A 13,350-nucleotide genomic window follows, 5' to 3' on the forward strand; every position below is an offset into this window, starting at 1 on the left:
GTGCTTCTATGAAGCATGTATGCTGACTTTTACAATAAAGGAAATATGTTATGTTCATGCAGAGAAGACCCTGAGGTGATGGAAGGCACTGACAAGGAATAAAGAGAGATTTTTAAAAACACTAGGGCTGTCGAAATTAACGCGTTAATTGCGATAATTAAATTTTGGAATTAATTACGTTAGAATATTGAACTATAAGCGCAGATGAGTCGCTCCCATAATTCCAATTGTTTTGTTTACCGCGCCACTGAAAATGGAGAAGCAGGAACAGGATGGCCTTCTGGATGGGGAATTTAAATACAAGAAGAACACAGACGGGACAATAAACAAACACGTTGTAATTTGCACTCACTGCAGTAAAGAGTTTCAATTTCACCGTTCATATTCGAGCTTAAAATACGCGCATTTAACGCGCATTTAATCACTGAAGCCTGGGGTCTGACATCCTTTGCGCTGACTATAATGAAAACGGAAGAGCGTCACTTTGCGGAGGCTTGTGCAGAGCAGTTCCAGACTGTTGCTCGCAATTGGAGCATTGAGGAGAAGGTGACAACAGTAGGCACGGACAGTGCACGCTATATGATCACCGCGGCTCGCATCATGCCATTCAATCACATGCCGTGTACCGCGCACATTCTACAGAGATGCATCACAGTGAGCCTCACAGACAGTGGCTTTGTCAGTGCACTGGCCAAATGCCGCAAAATTGTTACCTATTTCAAGCACAGTCCAGCAAACACAGCAGAGCTGAACGCAGAGCAGGTGTCACTGGGGCGCAAGCAGGAGCCGCTGGCCCAGGACGTGCCTACGCGCTGGAACTCCACGCTGGAGATGGTGAAGCGCTTGATCCGCAACCAAACTGCAGTAACCGCGACTCTGGATAAACAGAAGCATAAACTTGTCCTCCTGACGCCTCCAGAGTGGGACAAACTCCAGAGACTGGAGACACTTCTAGAGCCCTGCAGGTGAGCCTGTCATTGTGACCATTATTGTAGGCTTAGATTAAATGTATCAAACATGCATCTTAAATCAGTTAGGTTATTATGAAAACGTCTTATTTAAAAAATAAATGAAATCAAATATTTTATTAATATTACCTAGTATTAAAATAAGCTTTTTAAATTTGCTGTCTTATCTGTGTGTGTGTGTGTGTGTGTGTGTGTGTGTGTGTGTGTGTGTATTCCACTGCAGATATGTGACTGAACTGCTGGGAGGAGAGGCCTACGTCTCCTGCTCTGTAGTTCTACCTGCCTTCTGCCACCTGCGGCGTGTCATGGAAGTAACTGATGAGGACCCTGCATATGTGGTGAGGTTTAAAGAGAAGTTTAAGGAAGACCTCGCTTCCCGCCAGGCACATACCAACTATGCATGGCTCCAGATTGCAACTGCACTGGACCCACGTTTTAAAGACCTGTGCCGTGTGCCCAAGACTGACAGAGAAGCAGTGTGGACCACACTGGCAGGCATGCTACATGAAGACTCTCCTAGAGGATCACACACTGCAGAAGAAGGTCCAGCCAAGAAGAGGCTGAGCCTGCTGCAGATGGACTCTGACTCTGAGTCAGAGGAGGAGGTACAGCAGGACAGAGCCATACAGCGCTACAGAGCAGAGCCCTGCACTGCCTTAGAGGACTGTCCCTTACAGTGGTGGGCAGCTCATGCAGGAGCCCACAGCCAGCTGGCCCGCCTTGCTCGCAGATACCTGGCCACTCCTGCCTCCACAGTGCCCTGTGAGAGGCTGTTCTCTGTAGCAGGGCACATTGTGAACAAGAAGAGGTCTGCTCTGCACTCAGAGAACGTGGACAAGTTGGTTTGTCTCAGCAACTGACTGAAGGATGAGTAGACCAGAGGACCGTGTGTTTAGAGCTTGTTCTATGGTTGAATGTGATTTAAACAATAAAACACCGTTGTTCATATTTTTTTGCACTAATCTACCTTACCCAAAAGGATGATTGGAGTTTTTTTCTGTTTGCCTGTTGAAGTAGGCCTATGTTCTGTGAACTTGAAAATGTATATGGATAAAACAATGTGCCTAGTGTAGGCTAGATTCAAACATTCAGTAACAATCCCTCACAATTATTTGAAGCCCTGTTCTGCTTGTACTGCTTGTACTCACAATTAATAATAAATAAAACAAACAAGTGTGTTAAAAACCACTATCTGTCCCGATTTTTACACACATGATATATTTAGAGTTGCGATTAATCACAATTAATTAATTTTTAGGCTTTGATTAATTTGATTAAAAATTTTAACTCATCTATACTGAGCTGTTCTCCAGAAGTGTACAATGTTTGATAGAAGACTCTAAATGTGTTATTAATTTCTGCTTAAAGACCTGCTTCATAAATGCTGTGTTAAATTGATTTTGTCTCAAGTTCCACTTTTGTATGTAAAAAAAAACTGTAACTGTCAGCATGTTAAGAATGACTTGCAACTTACAGAGAAACCAAATTACAAGGAAACAGCTATATAGGGAGCCATTTGAATGAAACACCAAAAGACTAGCTGCACTATAAATGCATGTAAGTAAGCTATATTACTGATTGCATCCTATCAACAATGCATAGACTCATTATGTTACATTGCTGTAATCCAGAGTACTGTGCTCTTCATTGATGGAGTTGATTAAAGCCAGACCAAAACAGGAGACAAGGTATCTCAGAGGAAAAAATTTCGGCCACCGGCCATGTCCCTAGAAAGTGTAACTACTGTAAATTCTGATATTGTGCCTTTTTACTGTAGAGAGTGATGGAGCTGGAGGCAAATGAATGCCCTCACACTCTTCTGATTCAATCTGTGCAAGTGAAAGAGGCATTGCCAAAATATAAGTCAGAGAGCTAGAGGGTAAGGTTAGATTGTTCTAATTGATTTAACAAGAAATTGGAGAAATCTTTCTACAGACTGCTGAAAACTACAGAAAGTAGAAGCAAAGAGATCGCTGCAGTCGTGGGTGGGGCTCTCTACCGGGGGCTGGTGAACCCCCGGCCGCCTCGGGTCCTAGGGGCCCTGGCCTTGGGGGGCTCAGCTACCTGTTACCTCTGGTTCTCTGGGGCTCATGCCCTTTTGGCTGCGGGGGCTGGGTCTGGGATCTCCCTCCTCCGCCGCCTGGGGCGGAGACGCGGCCATCATTGGGACGTGGGGCCCCGGCTCTTCCGTGCTCTTTGGGGGTTGCGGACGTCCTGGTCCTCCCTGGCCTGTCTCCGCCAACCTCTGGCTCTTGTGTGGTGTGGTTGCAGCCTCCCACCCTTGCTGTTTAGTATATTCCATGTTGAAAACACACACACATAACACACGCACAAAACACACGCACACAGCACACGCACACACACACACAACACACGCACACAGCACACTAGCCTGCATATACTTGCATGCACCTATCCAAGCACACACTAAGATTTTATATGCTTGTATAGCTGTGTTACTTTCTTCACTCTTTAATTTTGTTTGTTCCTGAATTGATCCACTCTTGACATGTTTCTCATTTTTTTCTTTTATTTTTTTTTCTTTTTCCTTCTTCCCCCCCCCCTCCTAATCTGTCCCTCCTCTTCGGCCAGCTCACCCACTGCAATATTTTACATGTGTGAAAAATGAAATAAACAAATAAAATAAAAAGAAAAAGAAATCGATCAACATGAGGCACCTATACAGAGTCTATAGAGCCCCTCATGGTAAAGCAAACATGTTTGGCACAGCAGGGCATTCAGACCATGATTCTGCTAAAGCTGCCAGACAGGACAAAGGGATAAAAAAAGCTGCAGGCCTGTACTGTCTTTCTGTTGTTCATATGTCCCCCTGTGTTTGGGTGTTAAGCTGCTTTTCACCGGCATTCTGATAGCAAACTGGTCACGTAAGTCAATAGGTGTAAACTGCACATCTTGTGTCATGAACAGGACTGATGTCCATTTGTGTGCCCAGTATCCCACGCATCCCGGCATTTGTGCTAAATAGCGCTGAGCCACAGAAGATTAGTTGAACATTGAGACCACAGCAAAATTTTCATTATCACTCATTTCTCAGTTAATGGGTATACAGCTGTGTAAAATACACATTTTTTGCAAACTCCAGCCTGACTTTTCTCTGCTTCTTTTGGATGAAGGGCTTCTTCTTGTTTCAGTCCTGTTTTTGTGAGTCTCTTACAAACTGACCTACAGTAGCACTCCACTCAACGTTTAATGTTATGATTTGGTACACGGCAACTTCCACGCTCTGGAGAGGTAAAAAAGGGGTTGGACAAAGTTGCCAAAAACTGTAAAATTGTAAGCAAGCTGCACCATCTTGCACATTTGGTATTCTGCAGGGGAAATTCCTGAGAGGACTGATGCAACAAGCATGGGAAAGTAGTGGTACAGCATCATCACCTGGATAATTAAGACTGTCCTGAAAGCTCTCCTCTTCATAACACCCATCTCTTCCCTCTCTCCATCGCCAGGCTGAGGTTGCTTCAGTGCTCTGAGTATGGAGATGCTGCAGAATGAGTTTACAGCAAACACTGATAGATAGATGCCAATCACAGATTGATAGAGCCACGTCAAAGAGATGACAAAGCAAAAGCCAATTGTAAGCAACCAGAGTGAAGCTAAGCAGATCAGTCTGTATCTCAACGGTTTATATTTCATGTAGACAATGGGGTGAACCACAGCCAGGTAGCGCTCCACACAGATGCAGGACTGGAACATGGGCCGACCTACTACAGTGATTCCCGTGAAAAAATATATCACAATTATTGCATTTGGAAAAGTTGGTACAAATTCCTGAATGAGTCCAAAGGGTGCGATGACACCGATGGCCACCTCTGAGGCAGCTAAGTTGAAAACAAAGATGTCAGAGGTCACAGGCCTTCTTTTTCTCATTAACAATAGCCACACCACTGCAGCATTGGAGGGGAGACTCAACAAAATATCAAATGCCAATAAAATTGTATATGTGATGGATATATTCGTTGTGGCTTCACATGAACTGTTGGTGCTGTCATCCCAAATCTGAAGGGAATTCGTAGGAATTCCAGCTGAGTAATTCATCTCAAAAAGCCAACAGGACTTGTGTTGTGTTTAGGAGCCTCTATGAAGACAAAAATAAAAATAAATCATCTCAACATGTCTTTGTATTTTCATGAACTCATCTATTCATTTACTCATTTACGCATCTATTCATCTATGCATTTACATTTACGACTGCATATTCACTGAAACGATCTTTTATAAAGACATTACTGATCTCTAATGAAGACATGACTACATCAACAGAAAATGGAGGCTCCTTGTGGAGCAAATTTCACATTTAACATTAGGGTTAAACGCCTGAAAATCCAGATGTTAAAGCCAATTCACAAGTGAAGTTTAAGATTAATTTTAATAACTAGGATTTAGCATTTAATATTTCTTCCATATCTTTTTGAAAAATATTTATTTAATGTATTTTTTTTATCTAATAAACATGTAAACCTGAGTATGCATAACATATATATTATTTGATTTTAGTAAATAAAGCGACAGCTTAAATAATTAAACAAACCTTGAAGGGAAAATACCTTGCTCTCCTGGGAGGTCTTGGCATGATATCTGAGAAAACATAAACTGTACGCCAATAAATAATGATAAGCCACACCCAAAAAATGCTTACTCACTGAAAGGCTCCTGCTTACTACTTTAAACCAGGCTATTCACTCAAAGCATCAAAACTATCCATCCATTTTCCAAACCACTTATCGTACTGGGTTGCGGGGGGTCTGGACCCTATCCCGGAAGCAATGGGCATGAGGCAGGGAACAACCCAGGATGGGGGGCCAGCCCATCGCAGGGCGCACTCACACACCATTCACTCACACATGCACTACTAAGAGCAATTTAGCAACTCCAATTAGCCCCAGCATGTTTTTGGACTGTGGGGGGAAACCGGAGTACCTGGAGGAAACCCCACGATGACATGGGGAGAACATGCAAACTCCACACACACATGACCCAGGCAGAGACTCGAACCCGGGTCCCAGAAGCGTGAGGCAACAGTGCTAACCACTGCACCACCATGCCGTCCCGCATCAAAACTAAAGTATCATAATAAACAAACAATTATTAAAGTTCTTGGTTTTAGGCACTGTCAACCCTGGGCACTCAGCTTGTTTCTGTTGGATTTAATTAGATTGTAGAGCACATGTGGATAGATCTTTCACCTTGCATTTCACTTCAAGTAACCTTTCAAGACTTTTAAGTATCACCAAGGTACTGATGATTCTCAGGTAAAATTAACTCCATTACTTCCACAACTCAGAGTATAAAGAATAACGTGAACCAGACCATCTCTAGGACTATTTATTCTGGACACAAACACGTGCCTTAGTCAATGCATTGTACTTGAGTTTGCGTAAATGCGCCAAACCATTTCAATGCATTGCAGTTCGGCCTCACAGAACTGGCACAGAATCGGCCAAATCAACAAAAGACAAGTTTCGCCATAAAGACAAAGGTCAACCCTCTAACCAACAAAGCAATGAATTGTGAGAAAGTGTCATCTGAGAACACTGGTTCAAAGGGGAGACAACAGACAGATTTTAATACCAACTGCTGACACAGTCACCAATGCTTTAATTCAGATAACAGGTTATAGTGAAAACAATTATGAAAAAAGGGAATAATGTCCTCATTCCCATAGTTTCTGAGAGAAGTATTTTTTGTTGTGCAAGATATCTACTTGGTAGCATTTACCAAGGCTACAACTGCTCCTCATCCTCCACCCCCATTAAATGTGGCGTTCCCCAAGACTCAGTCTTAGGGCCTCTTTTATTCTCTCTATTTATGCTTCCTCTTGGCTCTGTCTTCTCTATCTTTGAAAATTACTTTTTTCTGTATCATGGTATGTGTCTTCCATACACCACCTCCGATTCAAAAGAACAACTGAAATGGCCCCGGCATACCAACGCCATAATGGACTAACACAGCAATAGCACCATTTTTTAGACACGCTTTCAACTCTCTATAACTTATACTGTAGTACTACTTTATTATTGCTAACCAGCTTTACATGCAAACAGAATTACAGAAACTTTATACATATCTTTAGGGGGAAATTAAGTAGTAAAGACAATATTTCTTTTCTTTCATACAGGACAAGGCCGCTACGACCCACAGTCCTGGGATGTTTCCACTGTCTCTCACTCAGCGTGAATGAGTTTCGTGACCGAAAGGTAAAAGTATTACTACTATATTGTTAAATTTTATTTTTCATCTATCCATTTTCTCCCTTTCCCCAATTCTTATCATGTTATCGACGTGGCCTCTCTATCGCTGCAAAGAAAACTCCCTCTCTCATAGAAGTTTTTGTTTTTAATTAATTAATTGAATCACCTCTGATTGGCCCTGCATGTCATTGCATTTTATTGCGGAACTTTATATCATCTGGCTATTCTTAAAGTGACATCTCACTTGGTATAGTCTGACAAACTATTGGGATCAATAGATTTTTTCCCTACCCTGTTTTTCTTTCATAGCCCATTTGGGCTACACCGTGTTCCCAGATTTCCTGACTGCCGCTCCTCTGTCTCCACTCCACATCCCGCAAATTGCACGACACCTATAATGTTCCCAAAAAATGTTCTACTAGATTGTCTTTTTTGTTCTGAGCTCATACACTGATGAGACAAAACATTATGTCCAACATGAATGCCATCGACTTGTAAAAAACAGCACATGTCAAGGTCTGGGGTTTCGTATATGGTGAGCCAACATTTGGTATTCGTATTCAGTTTGTGGAATGCAGAAGAAATGGGTACGACTGAAGACCTGAATAACTTTGATAAGGCGAGATTGTTACAGCAGATGACTGTGCATCTCCGAAAGGGCATTATATTTCCATTCAGCATTTCATTTCCATTCAGCATTTCATTGGCATTCAACATGCCATCTCCAAGTACTGAATGTTTGGCTACCATCTAATACATTCCACACATTGACACACACTGCTTTTACGTGACGGTCAACATTTGCTTCATGTGGGTGTGGTCACAATTTTTTGCCCTATGGGTGTATACCACTATGATAAATATCATTACACATTTCCTTTGACTGCATAAGATTTTTGGACGGCATTGTAGATTTTCGCAATGGCGAGATAGCTCTGCATAGCAGAGCTGAGTAACTGTGCCGGGCAAGCTGTGAATATTGTAAATAGCCCCTGTGCGTTAATTGTAAATACATATATTGCATTTCCTTCTATTGCAGTTTTCCTTGCCTGTGTCATATGTGAACCCTCTCTAGTCCTCGTGTTACAAATTACCCACCGTGTGTGTGCCTCATCGTCAGAGCTCCCCATTCTGTGCTGTTGGTGGTTGTTTAGTACATGTGTTAGTTTTTAAGACCTTTTTCTCTTAAGAACAAAACACACCAGACATATATCACCTAGGACAACAACCTGGGAGCGACGTATGAATTGATTTCAGTCCAACAGTCAAAGTAGCTCCCACCTGAAAAGAGCTTTTGCCTTCTTAGGATTTGGGTCCTTCAGTGATGGTGAACCTGTGGAAATAACAGGAAAAGAAATTGTGGTCATCTCTCTTCCACAGTGAAAGTCGGTGATGTTACTGTAAATGCACTTATGTAAGCGGTGTACGTTCCTTTTGCACAGTGCTTTGGTAAACTTCGGTTGTTTTTAAATGTGCTTCAGAAATAAAATATGTGCTTATTCAGTTACTAAAATAGTTGCCTTGATATAAAACCACTTTTGCACAGAAACAGATATCACATTTTCCAATAAATAAATGTAACATTCTTTCAAAGGTAACTGCACTATGATTTATATATACATTAATATATATATAATTTATATATATTTATACACACACACATACACACACACACACACACACACACATATATATATATATATATATATATACACACGTACATAAAACTTTTACCTGTATTGTAACTTTGAAAAATCTGATATTACATGTTATTCTCAGAAACCGTCAAATGAATTCAGATCATGACTGTTTTTCCTACCCCTGGAGTGTTGAAGTTGGGCCTTTGTAATGAAAATAGCAATCTTCCAAAATATAAAAAGCAGAATACAGTTTATAGAAGCCTTATCAATATCACCTGACCTGCTAGGATTATTAGCTAAGGTTATTAGTTTATCTAATCTCATAATAAATTGTCAAAATCTGCCTCATAATGACAGGGTTTCAGATCCTAGAAGGGAATTTATCTTGTTCTACAGAATGCAAGAGTTATTTTTATATAGCAGTTGAATAAAAAGAGATTTTATGGCATTTATTGTAAGACTATAGATTTATTACTAAAGGCATCTGGGTTCTTTAGACAATATAGAGTGTAACTATTAAGAACCTTTTTGATAATATGCAAATAATTGTATTATCATATTCAATATGCTTTACTGAATAGACATTGTAAATGAACCAGTGAATAACAAAAGCATTCAAACCTTGACTGATGAGCTCTTCTGGGAGGTGGTGAGGTTGTGGCTGTCTATTTGCCTGGACACCAGATGATTGATTGTAGACGAGAAACCACAACTGATTTATAGAGCATTATCATATGTAACTTATGAAAATGTATGACTCAATTACATGTGAAGATCTCAGAAAAACAAATCATCAGGCAAATGCCAACAGTGGTTAAACCAGATACACAGTATGATGTATTTAGATATATTTAATGCATTTTGAACTGGATGTCATGGGACGGAATAGACACGTACTGTAGGCACATTTTGTTGAAAGAAATTTAGAAGAAAACTGTGCTAAACATGGTATGAGGGTCTGAAATGAGACTGGGAACTGGAAAGGAAACAACAGTTTCACCTTCTTACAGATTCCTTAAAGTAAACAGGCAGGCCTTTCTTTGTTTTTACAGAATCTGAATCGGACCCATTAAAGTAGAGCAGTTACAACGGCACATAGGACATAAGCTGAAACAATGTATGTCACTTTACTTACTGTATTGAGTACTTACTGTGAGCAAATGGACCAAACGGTATAATTTATTCTCTATTATGTTTTATCCCAAGCACAGGACATGAGGGGACACCTGGACAGCAGGCCTGTCCATTGCTGGGCAAACATTCACACAGACAGCTACAGACTACACTGGTGTAGCCAAACCCCATTTGTTGAGTGAAGGAAGGTAGCCAGCACAAGCACAGAACAATCAAAACCACACTGACAAAATCAGCAAGTAGCCCCAATAAAGTTTAAAAATTACAATGCCATTCATACAGTACATGGTTTCTCTGAAACATACTGTAGTGATGGAGGTACCAGTTGGGCAGTGTGGTAAGTTGCACTGGTGGCAGGTTGCACTGGTGCCAAACCTGTAATTAGTTCACTGCAGTTGTCATGTATTGTGATATCATTATGCTGTAAGTAATGTCATGTGTAGTGTTAAATATTAATCACTGTAAATAGCGTGTCTGCGTGTGTGTGCTGACTTGGTGTGTTAGAAGAAAGCATGGGTGACGAGTCCAGTGGATAGTGTGTATGCATTATAAGTGCAAATTGTACATGCACAATAAAACCAGCTTGTGGTTGAACCCAGAACTGTTCTCAGTCTGTGAATTATTTACAGTGGCATCAGAAGTGGGATGTGAGAGGCACGACAACCACTTCCGACCACCTCCACCTGAGCCCAGATCAACATGGGGTCCAGCATTACCCTGATTTTCCGGGTATGCTACCAGGCACTGGCAGGACCATGCCAGCTGGCAGGGAAAGAACGGACCTGCAGCTAATATCATTGGCTGGCTTATGCACGGCTATGAGGGGCTAGGGGTTGCTGATAATCCAGCTGGTCGGACACACGGTGATGCACGAGGTCTGGCTCACTGGCACCTCTGTGAATAGTGTATGTCTACCCACCCTGTGGGTCAGGAGTAAGTGGGTCGATGAGCACGGTGGGCCGTGTGTCTGTGTAATAATGGTAGGGGTGTAATAACACGGTGGGCCTTGTGTCTGTGTAATAATGGTAGGGGTGTAATAACACGGTGGGCCGAGTGTCTGTGTAATAATGGTAGGGGTGTAATAACACGGTGGGCCGTGTGTCTGTGTAATAATGGTACGGGTGTAATAACACGGTGGGCTGTGTGTCTGTGTAATAATGGTAGGGGTGTAATAACACGGTGGGCCGTGTGTCTGTGTAATAATGGTAGGGGTGTAATAACACGGTGGGCCGTGTGTCTGTGTAATAATGGTAGGGGTGTAATAACACGGTGGGCCGTGTGTCTGTGTAATAATGGTAGGGGTGTAATAACACGGTGGGCCGTGTGTCTGTGTAATAATGGTAGGGGTGCAATAACACCGTCGGCCGTCTGTCTGTGTAATAATGGTAGGGGTGTAATAACACGTTGGGCCGTGTGTCTGTGTAATAATGGTAGGGGTTTCCATGTTTTTTGAATATAACTATAGCACTAAAGTTAATGCAAAATTTTTTGCCTATAGTTATTTCTAAAACCTTAAGCCAAACCACTATGCAGTGCCAGTAGTGAACATAGAATTGGGACAATGATTATTTGCATCCGATATTCGACTGATGTAAGAGTAAAGAGGCATGGAATTATGGAAAGATTTACATTGCAAGGCAACCTGCAGGGTTGAAAGACAACAGAGAATGAGATAGAATTACAGATGATCCATTTGCATTGAATCACATGTTGTACATAGTATGAGACTGAATCATGTTGCAGTCAAATGAAGCATGAAAGCTCCAGGTTTATGTATTATTAAAGCCTTGAATGGGCACCAGGTCCATCTGCAGGAAGGTATTCGACACCCCCGACTGGCTGAGCTCAAGGGACTGCACAGAATGTCATATATCTATGCAGCTCCAATATTCTACACATAGTACATTATAGTTATTTTAATGTGGAAAATACTGTAGTTTCCCTGATGGCCTTGTAGTTTGTGAGCCATGACACTCATAGTCCTCAATAGGGGGCCACACCTTTCGGTGGGTTGGAAGTGGGATTTCTATAAATCTTAGGTTTTTTGCCCTCCTTATATGAGTCCCACACACAGGATTGTATCATGTGAGTATCGAGCAAAGTGGGCGGATGCCGGGTGACAGATGGACATGCTGATGCAAAGATAGACCAATAGACCAATAGTATGGCTTGCTGGTGTTTTGTGACCAATCAGGACTTGGGTGTTACAGTATATTAACCTGCTGCTTATTGTGTGCAGTGTCCTTGCACCAGAGTGTGGCAGGAGTACTGTGCTGGATTGCTTAATAAAGGAGAAAACTTTCCTCACCATCTGCAAGGGCTGGAGTTTAATCCAAGTAATTGAAACTGGGAAGTCATAAAATCATTTCTTCCACACTCAATAGCTGCTGTGTGTAAATAGCTGCTGTGTGTATTTCCTGTTTTAAATACTTGTGCTGTGAGCCCCGATCTATGCCAGTTACTTGCATGTTTCCCTGTCCTCTGTAAATAGTTACCATGCGTGTGCCTTACAGTCCAGCTTCAGACCTCATTGTGTTTCCATGTATGTCGGACTCTGGTCGTTATTTCTGTGTGGTCTTTTTAAGGGTTAAAATACAGGAGTACATTTTCATTTCTGCTATCGCAATGCCTGGGTCTGCTGTGCAGTGCAGGATATACAAAATATATTACCATTAGCCAGGGTTCAAGTGACATCTGCTTTATCAAAATGCATAGTAAGCCAATCAATCAGTCAAAACATCTGATCGATTGAAAAATAATGATTTAAATTAAATTGAGTAAAAAATGCGTTCAAAGGAAGTAGTGTGGCCTTGTAGTCCTAAGCTATAATGCATGTACCTTCACTCCTGCGAGGGTGGCACAGACAGAGACCCTTGTCTTTATGTACCTGAACTGACTGACACTGAATGCATGTGTCCAGCTGGATTGTGTAACGCCTGGTGTTGAATTCTGATTATTCCCATATTTTCTTACACATACGTCTTAATACTCTGCATACACTACGGAACTACACAACAGATGTGCCAGTGTTAAATTAATACTGTATGGTGTTTATATGGGTCTACACCATTCAGTGTTACCTTTAACACTTTACAGTGTGCAGTGAGTGTTGTTGTGTGCTAATATTTATTAACTCTGATAGTGTTCAATTTACAACCTAGAGTGTTAAGACAATGTGTCTCCACCTCTTCCCAAACCCCAAGCCCATATAGGTGGCACACAAGTACAAAATGGGTGGCCAATATCAGCCCCATTTTAATATAATCTCATTTCAACTCATTTAGACATTCAGCTGCTGTATTTTACTAACCCACCATAATATGAAAGACTCAGACCAACTTAGCCTTCTCTCTTTTTATGCAAGTTTTATTTCAGCTCAGCTACTGATAATCAAAGAAC

The 13,350-nt window shown here is 41.6% G+C and overlaps 1 protein-coding gene across 1 annotated transcript; it reads left to right on the forward strand.

Annotated features, from left to right (window-relative positions):
* Positions 1-462: 462 nt before the first annotated feature.
* LOC125705263 (E3 SUMO-protein ligase ZBED1-like) lies at positions 463-1,828 on the forward strand. The gene is made up of 2 exons (XM_048971717.1): positions 463-965; positions 1,192-1,828. The coding sequence occupies exons 1-2, from the start codon at positions 463-465 to the stop codon at positions 1,826-1,828; spliced, it is 1,140 nt and encodes a 379-aa protein (XP_048827674.1).
* Positions 1,829-13,350: the final 11,522 nt, after the last annotated feature.

This window comes from Brienomyrus brachyistius, chromosome 12, assembly GCF_023856365.1.
Source record: "Brienomyrus brachyistius isolate T26 chromosome 12, BBRACH_0.4, whole genome shotgun sequence".
NCBI classification, from domain to species: Eukaryota; Metazoa; Chordata; class Actinopteri; order Osteoglossiformes; family Mormyridae; genus Brienomyrus; species Brienomyrus brachyistius.

Bases quoted from the DNA above. Each gene is read 5' to 3' on its own strand.
- LOC125705263 (XM_048971717.1), top strand. From the start codon at position 463: ATGAAAACGGAAGAGCGTCACTTTGCGGAGGCTTGTGCAGAGCAGTTC. The intron at 966-1,191 runs GTGAGCCTGTCA...ATTCCACTGCAG, and splicing joins ACACTTCTAGAGCCCTGCAG to ATATGTGACTGAACTGCTGG.